Source organism: Arachis hypogaea, chromosome 19, assembly GCF_003086295.3.
Source record: "Arachis hypogaea cultivar Tifrunner chromosome 19, arahy.Tifrunner.gnm2.J5K5, whole genome shotgun sequence".
In the NCBI taxonomy this organism is placed as follows: Eukaryota; Viridiplantae; Streptophyta; class Magnoliopsida; order Fabales; family Fabaceae; genus Arachis; species Arachis hypogaea.
In genome coordinates, this window is record NC_092054.1 from 120,976,241 (window position 1) to 121,002,491 (window position 26,251).

The 26,251-nt window shown below is 34.5% G+C and overlaps 1 protein-coding gene across 35 annotated transcripts; it reads right to left on the minus strand.

The window, feature by feature from the left end:
• Positions 1–19,635: 19,635 nt before the first annotated feature.
• LOC112775651 (AUGMIN subunit 1-like) lies at positions 19,636–24,907 on the minus strand. 35 transcript variants are annotated; one of them, XM_072226733.1, is made up of 10 exons: positions 24,300–24,907; positions 23,736–23,859; positions 23,602–23,651; positions 23,304–23,497; positions 23,095–23,157; positions 22,935–23,007; positions 21,808–22,718; positions 21,558–21,657; positions 21,343–21,393; positions 19,636–20,254 (listed from the first exon to the last, which is right to left on the minus strand). In XM_072226733.1, the coding sequence occupies exons 1-2, from the start codon at positions 24,547–24,549 to the stop codon at positions 23,819–23,821; spliced, it is 291 nt and encodes a 96-aa protein (XP_072082834.1). In that variant the 5' UTR covers positions 24,550–24,907; the 3' UTR covers positions 19,636–20,254; positions 21,343–21,393; positions 21,558–21,657; positions 21,808–22,718; positions 22,935–23,007; positions 23,095–23,157; positions 23,304–23,497; positions 23,602–23,651; positions 23,736–23,818. The 35 variants fall into 35 exon arrangements, with proteins under 35 accessions (XP_072082834.1, XP_072082829.1, XP_072082831.1 ...); XM_072226728.1 differs by having other exon boundaries at positions 21,338–21,393; XM_072226730.1 differs by having other exon boundaries at positions 21,338–21,412.
• Between the last annotated feature and the right edge of the window lie 1,344 nt (positions 24,908–26,251).

Below are 26,251 nucleotides of genomic sequence, written 5' to 3' on the forward strand. Positions count from 1 at the left end.
CCTATCAACCACCTTTTGAACTATATGAGCCATACATGGAACCACCATTCCAAGATCACTACCCCCAAGAACCACCTCAATACACACTACTACATCCTTACCAAGAAGAACCACCTTCCTATCATGAACCCTTTCTCCAAGATAATGAACCTTCTTATCCACTCCAATCCTCAATGGATGAAATCCTTTGCCTTATACTTCAAGGGTAAGGAGAGATGCAAAGGGAGACACTAGAATTTGTGACTACCTTAATCAAGGTTGTAAGCATTTTAACCTCCCAATATTTGAGCATCAAAAGCACTCCCATGGTCACATGTGGGGAATTAATTGAAAATCATAGTATGAAGGAGAGATTGGAAACTCTGGTGAAAAATGAGGGATGTTATTTTGTATTAGAGTAATTGGAAAAGCCTATGATCATTGAAGAAAAGGAAGAAGTAGTTAAAGACTTAGGAGATGCGGAACCTCCTTGGGAACCTAGAGTTGAAGAAAACCTCTCCAAGAAGGTTGAATTTGATGTTGAGGAGGAAAGTGCACAACCTCCAAAACAATATTTGAATGAAGACTTGGAGGGAATGAAGCAAGAATTGAGTTCCCTTGGTAATGAGGATCATGCATCCAACCTTCTTGGTGGTGAATCCTTTGAATTTGATGAACCTTCTCCCAATGAGATGGAAAGCAATGTGGAGGTATATGTCTCTCAACCTCTCATTTATGATTTGAGTGATGGAGAAGAGGTAGATGAAATTGATGAACAAAGGGTTGAAAGTGAAGAAGTTTGTGAAGAGGTGGAGGCAAACAAGGAAGAACACAAGGGAGTAGAGCTTACAAGCACATTGGAGATACCTCTCCCCAAGCCACCACCATCCATTCTTCCATTCAAGTGGGTAAATTCCTTATACTTAAGCTTTATTATTCCCATTGAATATGGTTTGCTAGAGACGGATGGTCAACTTAGATATATTTGTGGCTTTAAGAGCAAAAAGGAGATGGTTAATGGTTGGAAATATCATTTTAAGCTCATGATGGTTGCATGTTCAAAGTTGCATAGTAACGGTTGGTGTAGAACTAAATTGCTTGGGTCTAGGATGATGTTTGGTTGCTTAAATGAGAATTCCAAGATTATGCCACCCAAATGGAATAATGATGATCAACTCAAAGATGGGTGTAGAAACAAGATATGGGATCCCGGCATACATGAGGATCCATTTTGGGAGCCCCAAGCTTGTGAAGAACTCCATCAATACTTGGCTCAATCCATGAGGAATTTTGGGGCACAATGGAGAACCAAGCATTGGTGGGAGTTCCAAGATGAATTCAAGCACAAGCCACCTTGAGAGGAGCTCCCCATAAGTCCAACTTAAGGACAATAAACAAAAGTGCTAGGTGGGAGACACCCCACCTAAGTAAATTCTTTTCATTTTCTCTTTTTGTACATATTGGTAACTAGTTTAATTTCATGGTTTGATTAGTTTGTTGAGTATATTTGGTAGTTTAGTATGTCAAATAAGGTTTTATGGTGTTTTGGTAGCTGTTTGGAGGTCTAGAATGCTTGGATTGGTGCAAAAACATAAAGAAAAAATTTGAAAAATAGAGCACCATCCACGCGTATGCGCACCGTGCGCGTACGCGTGGATTGCAAAATTTCATTCCTCCATACATTGACCCGAGAGTTATGCCCACGCTGTGCGCGCACTGTGCCCGAGGCACAAACCAACTCACGCGTACGTGCACATGACGCGTACACGTCACTCTCGAAATAGGCCATCGACGTGGACGTGCCTTGTACGCGTACGCGTCGTGTCCATTGCATCACCATCCACGCGCGCGCGCCATGCACGCGTACGCGCGGATGTCCTTCTTTCATTACACTTCTTTTCTTCTTCTCTCTCCATTTCTTTCCTTCTCCTTTCTTCTTCCCTTCTCCTACCCCTCATCCAACACTCCCAAACACCATTGATAACCATTATTTTATTTAACTAATTAGTTAGTTAGTTATTTGATTAGTTAGTTAGTTTACTTTTCATTTATTTTTCTCTTTTTCATTGTAAATGTTGGATTGTTATTCTTGTTTACCATTAATTGCTGCTAAGTGCTAAAAGGGGATGTTATCTCAACATCATTATGTTTATAATCTTTGTTGGATTCTATTGTTGAGGTTATATTTTGCTACTTGGTTTTGAGATCTTCATGCTTACCTTTTGAGAATACCAAGTGATGAGAATTGCCTTCGAGCTTGTAACTCTTCTTGAATTGCATGATTTGACCACCATGTGATTTGAACCCTATTCTTTGATTAGGCAATCTCTTGACATTGGATGGTATGCATTTACCTTAATGCATTGTATTTCACGATCATATGCATCCATATGCTTTTAGCTTGAATGCTCTCATGCTTCTTTAATGCTTGTTTTACCTTACAAGCTTACTTAAAGCATCTCAAGCATACTAGAATGAGTCAAGTGCATGCTTCTTTAGTGACATAGCTTTTATGCTAATGTGTGTTCTAAAAGGGCGCAATTTAGAATTCACACACTTATTTGTCATTAATGTCACATTAATTCACTCACTCAATTCTAGTGTTTTACCTCATTCCAACAATGTATGCTTCCTTGCTTTTGTATTTTCTTATCTTATGGTGTTATATTTTTGTTTTTCATGATTGATGCACCGCAAGCAAAAATGGAAGCGAGACAAAGAACACGCAGCAACCGGTTGACCTACCAGCTGAAGGTAGCAACCCGGAGAGTCGCCGTACACCCTTGCTCATCTTTGTATGCACCGAGGACCGTGCAAACTTTTAAGTGTGGGGAGGTCGTCCGACCGATCGGCGATTTTGGGTGACAAGTTTCTAATTCCAACACTTTTGCATTTCATTTTTTTTTTTTGGTTTTTAGGATTTTACTTTCATTTTCTTATTTTTGCATATATATACACAATAAGCTTAGTCAAAATAATGAAATTTTTCAAGATTTCTATCTATAGGGCACATCAATTGATTTGAGTGAAAACTTTTCGTAAAACTTGCTTGAATTGTATATATTGTGGATCATGTTTTTTAGCTAAGAACACAAGCAAGTGAGATTTGAGCCTAATTGTGTGGTTACATTATATAGCCACTTATTTTTCCTTCTTGTGTGCAATTATTCTCTTTCTATGATTGTAATCTTTGATTTGTTTGATTCTTTATGTCCATTATTTTGTGTATTCATGCATTTATATGATTGAGGCCATCATTTCATTTAGCTCACTTACCCAAATAGCCTTACCTTTTATCTCCCATTGTTAGCCAATTTGAGCCTACGATTAACCCGCTTGTTCTTAATTTTAGCACATTACAAGCCTTAAAGCGAAAAATAATAAATGTCCTTTATTTGGATCTTTGACTAGCTTAGGCTAGCAAGTGTGAGTATCATTCAAGTGTGGGAAAACATGGGACATTGGGTGAATAAAAGGGTAGTTTTGTATTTTTATTGTAAATATTGAGAATTGGGTACATGCTCATGTATTGATTAAATGTATAGATCTTATGCATTGATGATCTTGTACATAGCTTTAAAGAAAAGAAAAAATGAGAAAAACAAAAGAAAAAAAAAGAAAAAAAAAGAAAAAAGAAAGAAACAAATAAAAAAGAAAGAAATAAAAAAGGGGACAAAATGCCCCAAAGCAAAGCTCAATAAGGGTCAATGCATAAGTGTTGTGAAATGAAAAGGAATGCATGAGTATGTTAAAAAGTGAAAATTGGGTAGTTAGGTTAGTTTTGAATTGTAGAGGATGTCATAGGTTAGGTGGGAAGTTTAAGCTTATCAAAGATTCAAATTTTAAGCTCACTTGACCATATATGCATCCTACCTTGACCCTAACCCCATTACAACCTATGAAAAGACCTCATGATACTTGTATGCATACATGAAATAAATGTTGATTGTTAGAAGAAAAACAAATCTTGGAAAGCATGATTAGAGGAGAATTGAGTGAATCAACCCTAAACACTTGAGCAAATAGAGTGCAAACACATCCGGTGAGGGTTTGATGCTCAATTACATGTTTTCACCTATGATCGTCATTCTTCATGCAAGTTTGTAAAAATATTTAATAGCTCAATTCAATTGTGGCTTGGCATGGTTGTTAATACCTTTGGCCCTTGTGTTTATATATATATATTCTTGGGAATTGATTTATTTTGACCAAGCAATTGTATTCATTTAGATAGTTGCATATAGGTAGTTTGCATTTAGATTAGATTTCATTGAATAAATGCTATACCCTTACTTCCTTCTTGGTTTAAGCATGAGGACATGCTTGGTTTAAGTGTGGAGAGGTTGATAAATCCCATATTTAGGGTTTATCTTGTGCTTCATTTAGGGGATTTTATCACCTTCTACCCACATTTATTCAATGAAATAGCATGGTTTCATGATTGTTTCCCAATTTGTGCTTAAGTGTGAAAACATGCTTTCTAGGTCCTTAATTAGCTAAATTTTATTCGCCTTTGATTCCACTAGATGCCTTGACTTGTTTGTTAGTGATTTCAGATTGAAAAGGCTAGGAATGGACCAAAGGAATGAAGAGGAAAGCATGTAAAGTGGAGAAATCATGAAAAGCCAAAGATTTGAACTCGCCCATGGACGCGCGCGCGCACTAGGCGCTTACGCGCACTTTGCGAAACATGCCATGGACGCGTACGCGTGCTGTGTGCGTACGCGTCGGTGTTGATATATGATTCTTTTAATGAAAATGTGCCCAGTATTTTCTGGGAGCTGTGGGGCCCAATTTGCAACCAACTTTGGCGCCAAAATGCATTTAAAGGACCAAGGATTGAAAGGAATGAACACTTAGCATCATTTACACACATTAGGTTTAGTTTAGAGTAGTTTTAGAGAGAGAAGCTCTCTCTTCTCTCTAGAATTAGGAGTAGGTTAGATCTAGATTAGGAATTCTTAGATCTAGGTTAATTCCATGCTTTGATTTACTTTTCCTTTTGCAATTCTTCTTCTTCTACCTTTCCTCTCTCTAGTTTAGCATTTAATTCATGTAATTCTCTACTTTTATGTTGATACACTTTTGTTCTTCTATCTCTCTTTCAATGTAATTTATGATTCATGTTCCTTTATTATTGATTTGATTTGTTGTTGTTTAATTCCTTGCAATTGAGTAGTGTATATTTACTTTCCTTGCTATTTTACTATGCTTTCCTTTATGCCTTCTAAGTGTTTGATAAAATGCTTAGTTGGATTTTAGAGTAGAATTTTATGCTCTTGGCTTGGGAAGGTAACTTAGGAACTCTTGTGTTACTAATGTCTAAGTGATTGACGATTGGGAGCCATTAACTCTAGATCTCACTAATTAATTTGGTGGAGAACTAGGACTTATGGACTTAGATTGACATAGCTCATTTAACTTTCCTTTATTAGTTAGAGGATGACTTAGTGGGGTTGATCCTTGCCAATTCTCATGTTGTGGTTAGTGATTAGGATAGAGATCCTTGACCACCAATCTTTGCCAAGACCTTTGTTAGCTGTTAGTTTATTTTCATTGCATTTTACATTCCTTGTCTATCATCCCCAAAAACCCCAAACATAACTCATAACCAATAACAAGACACTTTATTGTAATTCCTAGGGAGAACGACCCGATGTTCAATACTTCGGTTTAGAGATTTTAGGGGTTTGTACTAGTGACAAACAAATTTTTGTATGAAAGGATTATTGTTGGTTTAGAAACTATACTTGCAACGAAGATTCATTTGTGAATTCTAAACCACACAAAAGTCCTCTCATCACTGCCTCTGTCTCGACTGCTGCAGAAGGACGTAGAGTTTGACTTGAGTGAAGACTGCATGGAAGCATTTGACAAGCTAAATATTGCCTTGACCCAAGCTCCTATTGTGAGAGGGCCTGACTGGAGTAGGTCGTTCGAGATCATGTGTGACGCATCAAACTATGTGGTAGGAGTGGCGCTGGCTCAGTGCGAAGGTAAGGATCCATACATTATTTCTTATTCTTCTAAAACTTTAGATGGTGCCCAGTCTAATTATACTACCACTGAAAAGGAATTGTTAGCTATTGTTTTTGCTTTGGATAAATTCCGAGATTATTTACTTGGAACCAAAGTGGTAGTATATTCAGACCATGTGGCTTTGAAGTATTTGTTAGCTAAGAAAGAGTCAAAACCAAGGTTAATCCGTTGGATATTGTTATTGCAAGAGTTTGATTTAGAGATCAAAGATAGAAGTGGTTCCCAGAATTTGGTGGCGGACCACTTAAGTCACCTAGAACATATTAAAAGTAACTCCACTCCTATCAATGATGTATTTCCACTTGATAGCTTACAAGCAATATCTGAGGTGGTTCCTTGGTATGCACCCATAGCTAATTATTTGGTTAGTCGTACATTTCCCCCTAATTTTTCTAAGCATCAAAAGGACAAGCTTAAAAGCGAGTCCAAGTATTACATATGGGATGACCCATATTTATGGAGATGTAGTGCTGACCAAATAATTAGAAGGTGTGTTTCACAATCCGAAATCCAGTCAATTTTAGAAGCCTGCCACTCTTCTGAGAGTGGTGGACACTTTGGTCCTCAAAGAACTGCAAGTAAAATTTTAGACTGCGAATTTTGGTGGCCCACACTTTTTAAGGATGCTACTATTTTCTGTGACTCTTGCCACCAATGCCAAAGGTTTAAAAATATATCCAAGAGGGATGAGATGCCCCAACAACTTATGTTGTTTTGTGAAATTTTTTATGTTTGGGGTATTGACTTCATGGGTCCATTTCCAAACTCAAATGGTTTCTTATATATTTTGTTAGCTGTTGATTATGTTTCTAAATGGGTGGAAGCAATTCCTACCCGTACTGATGATGCTAACATGGTTGTTTCTTTTGTTAGGAATAATATCATTTGTCGCTTTGGATCACCACGAGCAATCGTGAGTGATCAAGGCTCTCATTTCTGTAATAGGAGAATGACAGGTTTGCTGAAGAAACATGGCATCATTCCCACGGTGGCGACGGCTTACCATCCCCAAACTAATGGGCAAGTCGAGGTGTCTAATAGAGAGATCAAGCACATACTCGAGAAGATTGTTAAACCTCATAGAAGGGACTGAAGCTCTAGGCTTGGAGATGCGCTATGGGCTTATCGGACGGCTTACAAGACAACCATCGGAATGAGTCCCTTCCGCCTAGTCTACGAAAAGGCTTGTCACCTTCCGGTAGAGGTGGAACACAAAGCTTACTGGGCTGTGAAGGAATGCAACTCAGGATTGGGGGGAGCCGGGATTGAAAGGAAATTGCAACTGGAGGATTGGAGTGCCTTCGATTAGAAGCGTATGAAAACTCAAGGCTCTACAAAGAAAAAGGTGAAGGCGATCCATGACAAGAACATCAAGAGAAGAGAGTTTAGAGCTGGGGATCAAGTCCTACCCTACAACTCAAGGTTGAAGTTAATGCCAAGAAAGCTGAGGTCAAGGTGGGATGGACCTTACATGGTGGAGAAGGTGGAACCGTATGGAGTTGTCCACCAAAGTCACCCCTCAAGCCCGACCTTCTTCAAAGTGAATGGCCACCGTTTAAAGCTGTTTCATGATGCGAAGATGAAGAATAACAAGGAGCTGAGATCTTCCTCTTGAAGGATCTAGCAAAGAAAGAGGACTGAGCCTATGGACCGTCCAACTTAAGGACGTTAAAGAAAAGTGCTAGGTGGGAGACAACCCACCATGATATGATCTTCCTTTTTACAGTTATATTTTATTTATTTCTTATGTTTGTTTCATTAGTTGTCTTTGTTAATTTTCAATTCAGCATGTTTTCCTTTTGTTCTAAAAAAAAAACCCCTGCCATGCGTGCGCATGCCTGACGCACACGCGTGATATCGTGGATAGGCATCGTGTTAAACCGATGCTTGAATGATGCGTCCGCACGGCCAAATAGAAAGTTGTGCTGGGGCCGTGCGGAAAGAGGAGAAAGGGCGCGGGCACCAGTCACGCGTACGCGTGAACCACGCGTACGCGTCGACGCCCATTTTCCATTTATGCTGAATTCGTGCTGGCAGGGAGCTGGGCGCACGATGCTGCCACGCGTACGCGTCGCCCCGTCTCCAAAAATGGTGCTTGTATGAGGCTGAGATTTTGCCCCCGCATGGCTCGAACAGAGAGTTGTACCGAGCCCATGCGGGTACTGTGCAAAATGCACAACTCAAACCCACACGTATGCATGAGGGATGCGTGCGCGTCACTTTCAATTTTCACAATCCACACGTACGCGTGGGCGATGCTTACGCGTCGAGATGCGTTTTTCAAATACCTGCACGCAGACCTAGTCTGCACTATTTTTCCCCCTCCCCACTTTCTTTTCACTCTTTTCTTTTCTTCCTTCTTTCCTTCTTTGTTCTTTCTTCTTCTCTTCTCACTGTTTCTTCCTTTCTTTTTCAGCGGAACTCCACCAGCAGCTACCATTCTCCGGCGTTCCTTTCCCCGCCCCCCTCTCTCTCTTTTTCTTACTATTCTTCTTTCTTACCCCTATTCTTTCTCTCTTACTTCCACTTACCACTACTCCTTTTTGCTTTCAAGGTTTCATTCTAACCTCCTTATCTTCTCTATTTTTCTTTAATTTAGTTACATCTCATCATTTTATTTTCTTTTTGTTACACTTTATCCCCTCACTTATTGCTTAGTTTTACTTATTTTGTTTCAATTTATTATATGTTTCAACTTGGTGTTGGATCCATGTTCCTTTTATAATTTCATTCGATTGTTTGGTGCTACTTGCTTTATTGGATATAATTTCTTTCCTTTAATGGTGTTATATGTTAGTTTTGGTCAATTTGCTTGTTGAATAATACAATACACACTATGTGTTTGTGGAAAAGTTTCAATGAACCCTTACTTTAATTTTACTTCTATTTTTGCATTCCTTGTTACTTTTTCATTACACCTATCTTATTACTGCATTATTCATTATCCTCACCTGTTTTTTTTTTATAATTCTCCTTTTCCCTCATTTTCAATATGAAACCGCGAAAGGAAATGAGAAATCTTCTAAGAAAACGGTTTCTAAAAGGCAAGCACCAAAGTCACCCACAAAAAGGCAGCCTTCTAAGAAATCAAAAGTGGATATCTGCATTGATGAGGCAGACAAGAAGATTCCTGCTAAGGATACAGCGCGATTTGTCAACCGCTATTGTGAAAGGATGCATGCTAATATTATTGAGCAGAATCTCCACCGTGAACGCCTCCTCTGGGTGCCAGACCATTTGATACAATATGTGGAGGATAGAATGAAGAAGAAACATTGGGGGTTCTTGAACAGAGATTCAATTGAAGTCAACTTGTCTTGGGTCAACGAATTTTATGCTAATTACTAATCCTCGACCCTTGACTCAATCTATATGCGACGGAAGCAAGTCCTTATTTCAGAAGATATGCTTCATTGAGTGCTTGGCATCCCACCAAATTCGGAAGGGTTGGATGTCTTTCCAGAAGCAAAAATTGCCCACAAAGGTTATACTTTTGATTGGGACCCCGTTCTTAAGACTATTGCTAAGTCCGGAAGCACTTGGATTTATGGGCAAAGCAAGGTTAATCCAAAAGGGCTTTCGGCTAACGATTTAACAGATGAGACTTGTCTATGGCAACAGATCATGTCCCACTATGTCTGGCCGAGTACTCATGAGTCCTCTATCACTAGGGATATGGTCGTGCATGTATGGTGCATTTTGACTGAGAGGCCACTTAACATCCCTAGACTCCTCTGCTGGGCCATGGGCTGCGTTCACACGGCTGGTAACATTCCCTTCCCAGCCTTAGTCACGGTACTAGCATCTGCCGCTGGCATTCCGCATGAAGTAGATGACGTAATGAGTAAAATCCCCTTGGCAGATGAACTGGTTCCCCATGGAAAGTGGAACATTCCACAAGTGTCATCCAAGAGCCTTAATGACGACCCATCCTAGGAGGCCCTACCATCATCAACACCCTATGCACCACCACCATCCAACAACCAGTTGCTCCTTGAGATCCTTGAGAAGCTAGACCGGCAAGGCCGGTGGATGGAGCAAATTGAGCGCCGCAACAAGCACCGCTACACCTACTTGAAGGAGCTCATTAGTTCTACTCACCCACCTCCAAAGGACCCCGACACCTCGGACTCCACTTTCCTTAATGGTGATGCAAGCGAACAAGCTATGGACACGGAGGCGCCCCTGTCCCCCCATCATTTGGCCATTGGAAGTGGCGATCCCGGACACACCTGTAGATCACTGATCACACGGAGGACCGTGCCAAGCATTAACTGTGGGGAGGTCAGTAACTGACTCCCGAAGGTAACAACTCTCTCTCAACACTAGTACTTTAATTTTCTTTTGTAGATAAGATAACTTGCATGAGTAGTAGTTGCTTGCATTTAGGTACTACCTGGTTGAAGTGATAAATTCTTTTTCAAGACACTATTTTATAGTATTTCACTAATTTGAATTAAAATTTTTTGTTAAACTTCTTTGAAGATATTTAATTTGGAACATGGTTTTAGAGCTCGAACACACAAAACCAGTGAGATTTTGAACCTATTTGATTGGTTGCGTTTTATCAACCAATATTTTATTTTGGTGTGTATTGTTGTCTCTAAAATTGTGATCTATATCTTGCATGATTCTATATGTCCATGGTTTGATGTATGCATACACTTATGTGATTGAGGCCTTGTTGCATTTAGCTCACATATGCATATGGCCTTACCCTATCATTACCCTTTGCAACCCCATGTTGAGCCTATTTTACCCTATTTATTATTTATATTAGCACATCACTAACTCTAAGCAAAAAACAATATATGTCCCTAATTTGAATCTTTGATTAGCTTAGACTAGTGAGGTGTACATGAATTAAGTGTGGGAAAATTGAATTGGAGAATACATGTTTAGGAAATTGGGTATTTTATATTCTTATGTAAAAATGTGAATATAGTTGGGCACTTGTTCATGCATCTAACACTTTAATCATATGCACTACCTCCTTTATGCATATCCAAAAAAAAAAAGAAAAAAATAAATGAAAAAAAAGAGAGAAAGAAAAAAAAAGAAAAAAAAAAGGAAGCAATAAAAAGGGGACAAAATGCCCTAAGCAAAATAATTAAATTAATGCATATGATTTGTATTCAAAAGACATTAAGGTGCATGAATTTGTGACAAAAATAATCAATGGGTAGTAGGTTTTGCATTAATGACTTGGAATGTCTTAGGTTAGGTGAGAAGTTTAGGTTAATCAAGGATTCGGATTTTAGTCCACTTAGCCAAATACATTCCTACCTTGATCATAACCCCATTACAACCCTTGAAAAGACCTCTTGATATGTGTATTTGTGCATTAAATTGTGTTTATTGGTAGAAGAAAAGCAAGCCTTAGAAAGCAAGACTGGTAGAGAACCGAGAGAATCGACCCTTAAACACTTGAGTGATTAGAGTGTATACACTTCCAGTGAGGGTTCGGTGCTCAAGTTTTTGTTCCCGACTTTCATGAGCTTTCTTCTTGCAGTTTACTTGTTCTTTATTTTGAGATTTAGATTAGTGGAATTCACTAATGGTTGTTCATGGAGAATTTGTTTACTTTAAACCAAGTAGGTAAACGTATTTTAGCATGTAGTTACATTCACATATATAGGTTGCATTGCATGAGTCTCACCTTTTTTTCCTTCATTATTTTAGTCTCCTTGAGCTTAGCATGAGGGCATGCTAATGTTTAAGTGTGGGGAGATTTGATACACAACTATTTTATGATATATTTTCGACTGAATTGAGTGGGTTTTGTCAACTTCTCTAACACTTATTCATGTAAATTGCATGTTTTTCATTTCCTTCCTAATTTTGTGCTATGATTGAAAACATGCTTCCTAAAACTTAAAATTATTAATTTTTAATTCTCCTTTGTACCATTCGATGCCGTGATGTGTTTGTTAAGTGTTTTCAAGTTTACAGGGTATGAATGGCTTAAAGGATGAAGATGAAGCATGTTAAAGTGGAAGGAACACAAGAAACTAAGGAGCTGAAAAGCGAGGAGTGACGCGCATGCATGGCTGACGCGTGCGCGTGATTTGGAGCATCTTATAGCGACGCGTACACGTGACAGAGCGTCACGTGCTGCACTTAACAGAACTCGCTGGGGGCGATTTCTGGGCTGATTTGGACCCAGTTTCAAGCCCAAAAAAACATACTAGAGGCAAGGGGCAACCTGAGACTGAACACACTTTCACTTTCACTTTAGTTTTAGTTTTAGTTTGAATTCTAGAGAAAAAACACCTACTTTTCTCTAGGGTTTGATGTTCTTAGTTTTGCTTTGAATTGGATCTAGAGAGAGCTGCTACTACCTTCTATTGAAGTCAATTTCCTTCTAGTTTACTTTTCTAATTTCCTTATTACTCTTTTCTATTTGATTATTTTGCTTCATGTTTGGATCTTGTCACCCTTCAATTCAATTAATGCATTGAATTATTTTTATGTTTAATTTTATTGCTTGTTTAATCCTTGTTAATTAATTGTTAGTGCCAATTTTAATTTTATTAATTTATTATCATCACCATGTCTTTCAGTTACTCCCATTATATGTTATTGAAAATGACATTCATGTTAATGACTTAAAACTCTCAACTTGGCTTAGGGGTTGATTAATTAGGGTCCCTTGAGCTGTGACCCCCAAGTATGAATCCGTAATTGGACATTGCTGGCTAACTCAGTTTTCCCCATGAAGTGACTAGAACTTGTGAGTCAGAGTTAGGGACAGCCACTTGACTTCCCTTCAATTGTTAGAGGGTAACTAAGTGGAAGCAATGAACATTTACTATTCTTCTTGGGAAAGACAACAAGGATAGAAACCCCAATTCACTCCCCTAACCAAGGCTTCTTATTTTAATTACATAACACCTCTTGTTATTATTCATTCGTTGCTTTAATTTCTGGTTATTTATTTTCCTGCTCCCAACATCACAAACATTCAGAAAAATTCTGACCAATAATTTACATCATTGTATCAACTCTTTGGGAAACGACCCGGGATTCTACTCCCGGTTAATTATTTTTAATTGTGACACACTTTTAAATTGATAGTGAAATTTTCATCCGTTAAGACTGTACTTGCAACGCTACTTTTATCAGAATTTCTTAACCGGCATTTTTCCACCCATCAGGTAGTATAATATATTTTGTTTTAAAGTATTTCTTTTATTTTAATTTTCTTCTACATTTTTAATGTCTAGCCTAAACATTTCTTTTTAATAATAAATGATTAATAGTGTGATAATAATGTAGATTAATTTTTTAAAATTATATTGACAGGTTTGAAACCTTCATAGAATAGCTATTATTTTTAAAATGAAAAAATCTTTTTGTGGGGAGTTTTAAACTGCCACAAACATTGACCAAGAACTGCCACAAACGTCCAATATAAAACTCCTACTAAACACACACAAAACCTCCACTGAAAAGATTGTGGAGGCTTTTAAAAACCCCCACAAAAGACCTCGTGGCACCTCAAATTTTGAGGGTTTTAGAAACTCCCACAAACAATTTGGTAGGGGTTATAAACCTCTACAAATAAGAAAAAAAACTACCACAAATAAACAAAAATCTTGTAGTGTCTATTGTATTTAGTTTGACTAGTCGGCCTAAACTCCGTAGGTTGTGACTAGTTCTCTTTTTGGTATTTCATATATATATATATATCTTGTTAATTTGATTATTACCTTCTGTATTCTGGAGCTATCTACAAGATTTATATGTGTTATGTCTTGTCTTGTTCGTGCTTACGCGTTTAGTTATCGTGTGTGAACGCTTCGCGTTTTGTATTTCCGCTTAACGCGATTTTGAGCTTTATTCCTTCATCGGACTTCTAGTTATATATATTTTTGGACATATATTATATATTATAAGCTTTAAAACTGTCATGGCACTTTGTTATTTTTTATCTTATGACTAGAGGTAAGGCTTAGACTAACGGAATGTTACACTTATCAGCCATAAACTTACATAGAGCATGTATAATGACTAATTATTCTTTGTCCGAGTTGGAGTTTAAGTTTGAATTTGAATTTAAATTTTTTTTTTTTTGGGCTTGTATGGTCGAACTTATTGAATAAAAATATATGTATTTCCATGTTAATAAGTTCGATGTAAAGATATGTTTTAGTTTTTTTTTTTCTCCTTTTCGATATATCTCAATAATAATAAATGTTATCATACTTTATTTTATGTTATGCAAAGTGAAATCATTTCTTAACAATTTAGAAGCTATTTTTCTTTTAATATATTGATAGAATAAGAGATAAACTTGATTTTTTTTCATTTTTTTTGTAACTTTTAAATAATTTACACTCTATAAGTTATCTTTAAATTTTATTAATTTTTTTATTTTTCATAATATTTCTCAATTTAGTAAGTCAATAATTAATTCTTTGTAGATATGAGCTTCATTTAAAGATTTACTGTTAGTTAATAATGAATGCTCACAACAAATGAATTAAGATAGACTATATACTAATCTTTGGTATCAATATGGATTTATATGTAATCAATTTACTGTTGGTTAATGAGTTAGCAACAAATGTTTTCGCTTGTCAGAGTGGAGTGGATAATAGTTTTTGACAAAATTTTCCATTCATCGTTAATTTGTGCTCTTTTTAGACTTTAGTGAAGGATTTTATCCATCGATAACTTTGGCTAAAATACTGATTTTAGACAACTAGGAATGAATTTCTCGTTGCTACTAAACCCATGAAAATTGAAGTGTGTCTCCATAATTGCAAAAATACATTGCTTTTATAACTCAATTTACCTTGAGTTTTTTAACCGAATAACATATATTATATCACAAGACTAATACAGATACATTGCACACTTACTGTAAATTTAAAAAAAAAAAAGTGATGTATATTACGATAAATATTTATAAATTATAATAAGTAGTATATATATATATATATATATATATTATGATGATCTGTTACCCTTAAATATTTTTTTTCTTGAATTTTTTTTATCATACTTATAAAATAAATGTGAGAGATTATATTTTACCCTCTTAAGTAAAAATTCAAAATTTAGATAATCCAAATTCTATATATATATGGGAATATATCTTATGAGAATAAGATTTTTATACGAAATATGAGAATGTATTTATAGCCATTAGATTGATTTTAATGGTTAAGATGAAATGCACATAATAAATAATATACCAGTAATGCATTTATTATAGTACTTAAATTCACGTGTGAATGAATTTATAGTTAGCGATTACATTTATAGTCATTATTTTTAATTTCTATTAAAATATAACTAATACATAAATTAAAATAATTAAATTTCTTTACCAAATAAAATTTAAAATATTTTTGATAATTGAATATATTTTTGAAGAATTTATACAAATATAAAATAGAACTTCTTAAAAAATATAATCTTAACAAAATGAAAAATTAAGTATCTTTTAAAACTGATTAAAACTAACACTACAAAAAAAAGTATTATTTGTAACAAAAAAATTGTTACAAAAAATTAAAATTTTGAAATAAAAGGATTTTGTAATAAAAAAAAGAGCCCGTTGCAGTATGTCCCGTTACAAAAAATTTTTGTAACAAAAAATAGAACTGTTACAATTCAAAGTGATATTTTGTAACAAATTTTTCTGATACAAAAAATCAGAAGTCATTACAAAAGTGGTAACAATTTTTTATCTTCAAGGTATTTTTGGTGACAATCTATTTTTTCCTATCATAAAATTTTGTTACAAAATGTAACTTGATTTTGTAACATTTTTTTTCTTTAGTTATAAAACACTATTTATTTTGTGATAATTTTTTTTAATACAAATTACACACAAAATTTACCAAATTATATTATTTTTTAATTAATTAATATATTAACTAATTTACTCAGCAAGTCAACATTCATATAATATATAATAACATAGATAGTTCAAATATATTTCATTTAATTAAGATTGTTTTATAAATCTTCAACATATAAACTTTAAAGTACAAACTAACAAGACACATTAAAGAACCCTAATAAACTAGATAGATACATAGGACAAGAAAAACAAGAAATTATAAATCTCCAAAATATAAACTACAAATTACAAACTCCATCATGTTCTTACATCTTCTTTCTCATGGAGAAGCTTCTAATAAGTGACACACACCTGAAAAGACGACCAACAATAACAATATGATGTCAATTAATGCAATTCTAAAAAATTGTCTAGAAAATTTGAGCTTTACTGTCTCTAGTACCTATAGTTTCAAATTATTCAGTTAGCACAAACATGTAAGGAAATCACACAGCCAACATAACCAAACGGTTCAACTCAAATTAAATGAGACCTGCAACATTGAAAACAAGACACTTTGCTTTTAGTTCTTTTTTTCTCTTTTTAATCGAATGAATATTCAACAACAACAAAAATTTTAACAACAATAAAAATTCCATCATTCATTTTAATCAATCCAAAACATGATACAGAAGAAGCAAAATTCAATTCAATTCTTATTAATCATTCATCCTTCTAACATATGCCTATATATACCTGACCTCCCAAGTCCCAGAACACAAGTTTCCTATTTGCAGCTTCAATACGATTGATATTCAACCCCACAGTTGGAATGATTCGATCAAGAAGAAGGCTTTCTAAGATAATTCAATATGATTCCAAGATTCATCTGGCATACTTCAAAGAGTTAAGAAATGGAAGTTCACTCCGAGTGCCATGCCATACAGGAATTAAAGTTTCTGCCATTGACATCAACAAGAAAAAATTAATGCAAGCATGGAAAATGAGGACGAGGAAGCAATCATCATGAATACAAAAATCGATGAGTTGAGTATCTGACTCGAACACTTTTTCTCTCTGATTATGAGGTACAAAGAAGCCAGCAATATGCATATCCCATGGTACTTGGCAACTCTGTCAGGTATTAGCAACTGGTGATTTTAGTTCCATGACTATCAATACATCAGGAGGCAAATAAGCAAATAAAGAAAGTAGTCGCAATAGACCAGAAAATTTATCGATACAAAGTTATTATTAGAAGTGCTGGTTTGATCAATATAAAGCTCATTGGAATGGATATGCTAAGCAATGTGTAACTCACCAATAAGCATCTACAATTTCTTGAAAAGAAGTAAATTTGTTTGTGTAAAAATAGGTCGGTGGTGATTCTTTTGTATGAAGAACCTGAAATATGGCTCCAACCTGGGAGTTACAATCCCTAGTTGCCCGCTGCAATACTTTCTGAATTTGTCAAGTATTGAATTAAAAATTAATTAGAGCAAATGTAAAGTTGCAATCCATATAAGCTTATACACTTCATATCAGAATTAAATTCCTAGTTCAAGAGCAAACCTGACTTGTCGCAAAAATAGGACACCAACCTTCTGCAAGGAGACATTTTCTCATCACATTAAAGCTAAGCATATTTAGGGTGTGATAAACGGCTTTTTCCATCCTCAAACCCAGAAATTCAGATCTATCATTCAGCTCCAGTTTTAATAGTAAATATAGAACAAGCCAAAATTCCAATCAATCCAGTAATTCAATCAACATTATAGGGTTTCGCAATTCGGGACAAGACAACACAAGCAATTCACCAAGTAGAAGATTCAGAAGCATATTTGAAATTACCTAGCGCGATTGGGATTGACGGTGTCGAGGTTGATCTACGAGCAGTGGATGACACCAATCTGGGCAACGGTGATGGGACCACCACCACAAAGACCACCGCGACGAAGGCCACACGGCGATGGCACATACGACGGGACGAAGACCACCAGGCCGCCGTTCACGACACAAGCGGAGAAAACGGTAATAGCAGAGGAGACGACGACGAGAAAAACGTTTTTCGGGAGTTACGCCGGTCCTTCTTCATCCGGCAAGATCTCCATTGCACTTCCTGGAGTGGTAGACGGCGCGCAAAGTGTTCGTGAGTGAAGGGGTGGGGAGACTTAGGATTTTTTACTGCAGTGTATCCCTTTTTACAGCTTTTAGTATTTTGGTATTTTTTTTCTTTTATATTTAGTTACTTTTATTTATATTTATAATTTAAAAAATTTCTTTAAGTGACATAAATTAATTTTTAGTTAATTTTAAAAATCTGATTATTAATAAAAAATATATATTAATTATTTAGAAGAATATAAAATAAGATTTATAATTTTTAAAAATTAATAAATACATACACTATGTAAAAAATTTTAATTTTTGAAACAAAATAAAATTATTTTGAAAAAAATATATACACACTTTTTTTTACTCTTAAAGTGTTTAACATTTTGAAAAAAGAATTTGTTATAAAATATACTTATATTTTGTGACAAATAATTAACTTGTTACAAACAATATTGAATTTTGTGACAAATTAATTTTTTGTTACAAAACAATTGGAGTTTCTGAAACAAAAAAAAATGTTACAAAATATTTTAAATTTTTGCAACTTGTTTTTTTTTTGTTATAAAATATTACAATATTTTGTAACAAAACACTATATCGTTACAAAAACTAACATAATTTGTAACAAAATAAAACAGATTGTTACAAAATATTATCATGTTTTGTAACAACTTGTAATGTTGTTACAAAACATTATTCTTTTGTAACAATCAAAATTTTTTATTACAAAATACTATTTTTTTGTAATAATTTTAAATTTGATACAAATTTTTTGTTACAAATGTTCTATTTTCTTGTAGTGTAACCCTATATTACGTTATTTTTTAAAAGCCTAAAATGCGATCAAGTACATTTTGAACGAGATTTGGATTCTCTAAATTTTAGATTTCACTTGAGAGGGTAAAGTGTGATGATCTCTTACCATTTATTTTATAGGTGGGTGGTGCACGAATTGTAAATCACACTTTTTACAACTCGTACCACTAACCAGCAAGTGCACTGGGTCGTCCAAGTAATACCTTACATGAGTAAGGGTCGATCCCACGGAGATTGTTGGCTTGAAGCAATCTATGGTTACCTTGTAACTCTTAGTCAGGAAAACAATAAAATAATTCACTTATCAAATTTGACTGCAAGGAATAAAAGGGCAGAACACAAATTATACTTGTATGCAATGATGGAGAATATGTTGGAGTTTTGGAGATGCTTTGTCTTCTGAAATTCTGCTTTCCTCTGTTTTCTAATTCACGCACGCACGTCCTCCTATGGCAAGCTGTGTGTTGGTGGATCACCGTTGTCAATGGCTACCATCCATCCTTCCAGTGAAAATGGTCCAGATGCGCTGTCACCGCACGGCTAATCATCTGCAGGTTCTCAATCGTACCGGAATAGGATTTACTATCCTTTTGCGTCTGTCACTACGCCCAGCACTCGCGAGTTTGAAGCTCGTCACAGTCATTCAATCCCTGAATCCTACTCGGAATACCACAGACAAGGTTTAGACTTTCCGGATTCTCTTGAATGCTACCATCAATCTAGCTTATACCACGAAGATTCCAATTAAGAGATCTAAGAGATATTCATTCATTCTATGGTGGAACGTAAGTGGTTGTCAGGCACGCGTTCGTGGAGGAATGATGATGATTGTCACGTTCATCACATTCATATTGAAGTGCGAATGGATATCTTAGATAGGAACACGCATGTTTGAATGGAAAACAGAAATACTTGCATTAATTCATCGGGACACAGCAGAGCTCCTCACCCCCAACAATGGAGTTTAGAGACTCATGCCGTCAAAAGGTACAAAGTTCAGATCTAAAATGTCATGAGATCCAAAATAAATCTCTAAAAGTTGTTTAAATACTAAACTAGTAACTTAGGTTTACAGAAAATGAGTAAACTATGATAGATGGTGCAGAAATCCACTTCTGGGGCCCACTTGGTGTGTGCTGGGGCTGAGACTTAAGCTATTCACGTGCATAGGGCTGTTTTGGGCGTTCAACGCCAGCTTTGGATCCTTTTCTGGCGTTGAACTCCAACTTGTAACTTGTTTCTGGCGCTGGACGCCAGACTGTAGCATAGAACTGGCGTTAAACGCCAGTTTACGTCATCTATCCTTGAGCAAAGTATGGACTATTATATATTGATGGAAAGCCCTAGATGTCTACTTTCCAACGCAATTAGAAGCGCGCAATTTGGAGTCCTGTAGCTCCAGAAAATCCATTCCGAGTGCAGAGAGGTCAGAATCCAACAGTATCAGCAGTCATTTTTCAGCCTGAATCAGATTTTCGCTCAGCTCCCTCAATTTCAGCCAGAAAATACCTGAAATCACAGAAAAATACACAAACTCATAGTAAAGTCCAGAAATATGAATTTTTCCTAGAAACTAATGAAGATAAACTAAAAACTAACTAAAACATACTAAAAACTATATGAAATTAACCCCAAAAAGCGTATAAAATATCCGCTCATCAGTGGGAATACATACACTACAAGAAAAATTACTTTTAGCGGCCATTTATTTTTCTTTTAGCGACAATAAAAATAACCGCCAATACATTTACCGGCAATTAGACATTAGGCGTTTTATGCTTTGTCGCTAAAAGGTTTTAGCCTCAATTATAACATTTGCCGGTAAAGACCTTTTTAATGGCTGCAAAAAGTATATAACTATTAGTGGCCACTTTTTTGGCAATTTATATGGCCACTAAAAGTAATTCTAAAATTGCAATGTTATTCATTTTTAGCAGCCATTACTATTGCCGCCAAAACTCATTTTACCTGTAATTTATATGGCCATTAAAAATAATTCTAAAATTATAATGTTATTTATTTTTAGTTGCCATTACTTTTGCCGCTAAAATTTTAAGACTTTTTTTTAGTTATATTATCCTCATTTTTTTAGAAACAACGAAATTCCTATTTTTTTTTAGAATTTCAATTATTTGTGCCAATAATTATTATTATTATTATGCATAATATAAATATACTGAAATTAATTACAAAATGAGACATTTCATTAAACTTAAAATATTGATACACAAATTTCTCTTAAAAAAAATAATAAATTATGTTACAAATTTAAATAACAAAAAATGTTACAAGCCTATAATTATGTTACATCAAGTTAGGGTATAATAGTAGCAAGGGAGAAAATAAAGGAATGAACATAAGTTATATATAAGTAATAAGTTGAAGTCATTGTCTGCAGTAACAATTCAAAACAAACAAAATAAATAAATGAATAAAAAGAGAAATCAAGAAGCCATCATTGGCAATAACAATTAAAATTAACAAAACTTAAGTCAATAAATTAGCCTATGCTCGTACATGAAGCCACTTAAAGTGTTAATTATCTATGTGTAATGAATCAAAAAAATTTAGTTAATTAAAATGAAAACAAACCATACGAATGTTCTTCAAATTTTTTCTTCCATCTCTCTTCATAGTTCATACACCTCCTGAAATATATCTTTAAATCTGTAACACTATCAAACTGTAAATAAGTTTAAATATCAACAAAATAGAGAGTAAGTCAATAAGTCTAAATTACTAAGAAATTTGGCATACAACAGTGACAGTTGACACTATAAATTAAATCAGAAATATGAGAATAATCACCTACTATCATATTTCTTGAAAATTGTATTCTTAGTACTCAAGTAAAGTGGCCACCTCTTTGAAAATGCCAGGGACATTGATGATTCAGCAAACGCTCAAATAGACTATAAAATTATCAAAAGCAAGCATGTTTACACACAACAATAAAAACAAAAAAAGGGTTTATACATTTAACTAAAACATAATGGTATATGCTTGTAGAAACTATAAAATGAATCAAATCTCATCAACATTATACATAGCAAGTGTTATACCTAGGACTTTGAAATTGAAAACATCTAGCTCCATTGGACTCTCACTATCTTCAAGGACTATATAGACATAGATATAATTTGATAAAAAAAAAAGTCAATGATGCTTAAAATGTCAAATACATGTCCAATCACAAAATAGCATGGAAATAGAAAAATTGATTGCATTATGCAAAAAGGCACACAAGAAATATTATCATATAATTGGGGGATTAATTAGGATACCATTTGTACAAGAGTCCCGATACTTCTATAATTAACTTTGAGATTTGATCACAATTTGGAATTAATTTTAAAAGCTAATAACTTTTGCTGATAAGACACGTTATTTTCAAGTCTTCTTTGCGTGAGTTTGGTCCCCATTTCTCTTTTCATGCTTTTTTATTTTCAACATCAAATTTAAGTCCTCCCCCCAAATTTAAAAAAAAAAAACTCAGTTTCTTGCAACTTGCTAAGTTACTTTTTAATCACACAAAACCCGAATATACCAACAAGACTCAAACTATTTCCAGAAATAATTAGCTCAAATAAAATTAAGCTAGCATGCAATATTATCCTATAGTGCTACCCTATGCTAATTAAATATATACTCATCACAATATTTACCTAAATTCTATTCCACAACTTGGCCATATATATAGACACAGCACACACATTCAACTTGAAGAAATTAGGAGTACAGATAATTAACTAATTATTATAAAGTAATAATAATGTAACTCTTATATGTAGTTGATTACAGACAAGCTGCAACAAAGTAACATTGACCATTTGATCCCAAATACTTTTGCTCGAAAATCAACACATTGAATTAAAACTAAAGCAACAATTATTTGCCAATAACAATAAATTAAAACTTTCCTTGAGATAGTTATTCATTATTGATGAACATAATTGCAGTGCATCCCATTTATCTGCAGCATAAGCAAAAACCAATTTAACTTTATTTGGGATCCCCTCGTTTGCTTCCACGTAATCATCTTATCAACATAATAGTTGAAGCAGTGAGCTAAACCAGCTTATGCTATGAGACCTCATTTTCCACTCACAGTAAGCCACAAAATACTTGCCAAGTTCCAGTAAAGCAGAATGCTTAAAGAGAATAAAATCATTCGACTAGTTAAACTTACAAGAATTAAGAAGTCATTAGTCAGCCTATTCTCACGATCAATGTCCTTATCCTGATTGTTTCCATGATTTTTACTGCAAAATTGTTTATAAGCCATAAGAATCACAATTGGATCCAACATGCCCCCTCGTCCCAAAAAAATTAAAAGTAGGAATTTAAACCTTCTCCCAATAACAAATCCTGCAACAATGCCCTTCCATCCTCCAGTTTCTTCAAAGCTGCACCTGAAAAGAAAGAACTCTTAATGTTAAAACCACCTCTAATCCACAATCTCAGTGAGCAAACCATGCAATATTAATCATGACAGAGTAATTTACAATGTCAGTGATTTCTAATTAAGCAAGAGAAAGAACAAAACATATATAATTACCACTTCCCATCCAAGCATTGTGAATGGCGTCCCTATTCTTCTGGCAGCCAAATGTTGTGAGTACACCTATCATGACCAAAAGCTTTCCCTCAGAGTAAATCCCATTGGTCTCAAGCAGTTGCTTCAAAACAAAACCCTCATTCCTAATAGCAGCAAGTTCCATCTCAAGGGAATAGAGCTTCTTGTGTTGTTTCCTAAACAATCACACGATGAAACAAGTACTGAACAAGTTCCAAGCACGAAATGATCATCATTAACAAATATCCAAACAAGAATTAAGAGATCAAGTTGAGTGAACCTGCAGATTATGATCTTCAAGGTATCTTCTACTGATATCACAAATTGTCCCTATAACAGTTAACAGAACGAAACCCTAAGCATGATTAGACTAAAATGAATAAAAATCAGATAGTTAGGAACTTAAAGAATTACCTGGCCAGTGATCCTGTCGAGCTGTTTGATTGCAACTCTGGTAAAGATACCAAATACCAACTTCAGCTTCCCAGCTCCATTAATTACAGTATCAGTGGCCCGATACTGATCACCAAAAGCATGCCTACCAATACAAATGGCCCGATTTAAATTCCATTATCTAAAAGCAATTTAAAAGTGCATTACTATTGCATCTTAGAAGGTTCAACACACATTCATGTTCAAAAACATGGATATGTCCCTAAAATAATGTGTCCTTGATGTAAAATTAGCATAAGTAACTTGATCAAAGTATTGTCCTTCAAACAATCATCATCATCGTCATCTCAGATCACAAACCAAGAAAGAAATAATAATTAAGATTAGAAAAACAGAATTCATCAAATCTGGACTTACGAATTCCAGTAATCAATCCCTAATAGAAAAAAGATAAAAGTAAAAATTAAAAAGAAAATTGGTAACGCGAAAATTGAGGCCCCAGTCAACAATTTAATATATAACTTCCATGATGCAGGAGTCTCAGTAACTTGAATTAACTTGAATCACAGTTAATTAGAATCGTACCTTGGGATCGGTACTCAGAGGCCTTCTGGCGGAAATCGCGAGCGACGAGACGCGCAGCTTCATCTTTGGCTTTGGAGACGATTAAGAGGCCGTGCAAATGCGAGACGTTGCGAGGCGTGTACTCAAACTCTGGGACGGGTTTGCCGGTGGCTTCGAATGTCTTCGCCAACCACTCACTCACTTTCTCGATCCGAGAAGACGCATCGGAGCCGCTCTTCGGTTCTGGCTCCGCAGGATTCTGATCGGCCATTCGTAATTTGAGCCGGGAAAGACAGAGTGCGAAATGAGAGGTGAGTTTGGGATTTGTATTGACGTCACAGCTTTTTGCTGAAGATCGGCGGTGCTAGAGAAAGGCGTAGATGTTAGAGGTTTGGGCGTTGCTACCAGATCTAGAGATGAGTTAGTGGAGGAGGCACCTTTGCTCGACGGCGGTGGCGATGGCGGCAGCGACGGCCACGATGAGATTAGGGTTTTGGCGATGAAACCATTCTTCACCTTCAACATAAGCTAGATCCCTTTCTCTCTAAATATCTGAATCAACATTTTTTAGGGTGAACTATCAACACGGCTCCTGTCCATTTCTCAAAATGACAAGGCGACCCCTCACCATAAAAACGTTCCACTTCGGTCCTGTCCTTTACTTCTGTGACCCACGCGGTTTTTCCGTCAACTCTAAACGGAAAATGCTGACGTGTCAGGTTCAAAAATGGACAGAGGCCTAATTGTCTCTAAATTTAAATTGGTTAGGGATTTATTTGTCCCTATTCTTTAAATAATATTTTTTTAAAATTTTTTATTCATTATATTAATATTCTTTTTTTAATAAATTATTGAAGATATGGTATAATAAGTACAAACTAATTAATAAATTATTTAAATTTAAAAATATCATTTATTATGAATAATTCTTAAATATAATTTTTAAATATATATAAATAATAAATATTAATATTCAGTTAATACAGTAATAATAATATACTATTAGTATTATGATCTAAATAATTTTCACAAAAACATAAAAATTAATGAACACATTATTTGATATATAGTAAAATTTTTTTGAGTAATAACAAATTTAATTTTTTTATCTCTTTAAACTAAATTAATAATTTTATTTGATATCTTGGCACCTAAATACACTATGAGTAGGCTACTAATAGTCTAATACTAAATGAAATAAAACATAATATATATTATGGAGACCATTTATAAACTCAACAAACTCAAAACATCAATAATATTATTAATCTATGAATAATATTTTGAGTAAAATATATGTAACATTTAATTAAATTTGAATATACATAAAATTTTAGTTAATCCACATTATTCTTATATTGATAAATCTTCATGGATCTGTACCTTATGAAAATATATATTATTGATAGATTAATAATATTATTGATGTTTTGAGTTTGTTGAGTTTATAAATGGTCTTTATAGTGTGTGTGTGTGTGTGTGTATATATATATATATATATATTATGTTTTATTTTATTTAGTATTAGTAGCCTACTCATGGTGTATTTTAGTGCAAAGATATCAAATAGAATTATTAATTTAGTTTAGAGAGAGAAAAACTAAAAAAAAGTATTATATATCAAATAATGTGTTTATTATTTTTTATTTTATTGTAAAAATTATCTAGATTATAATACTAATATTATATCATAGGATTATTAATGCATTAACCATATTTTAATATTTATTATTTATATATCTAAAAATTATATTTGAAAATTATTTATTTAGTTTCACAATAAATAATATTTTTAAATTTGAATAATTTATTAATTAATTTGTACTTATTATACCATATATTCAATAATTTATTAAAAAAAGAATATTAATATAATGAATAAGATTTTTTTAAAAAATATCATTTAAAGAATAGCGACAAATAAACCCCTAACCAATTTAAATTTAGAGACAATTAGGTCCCTGTCCATTTTT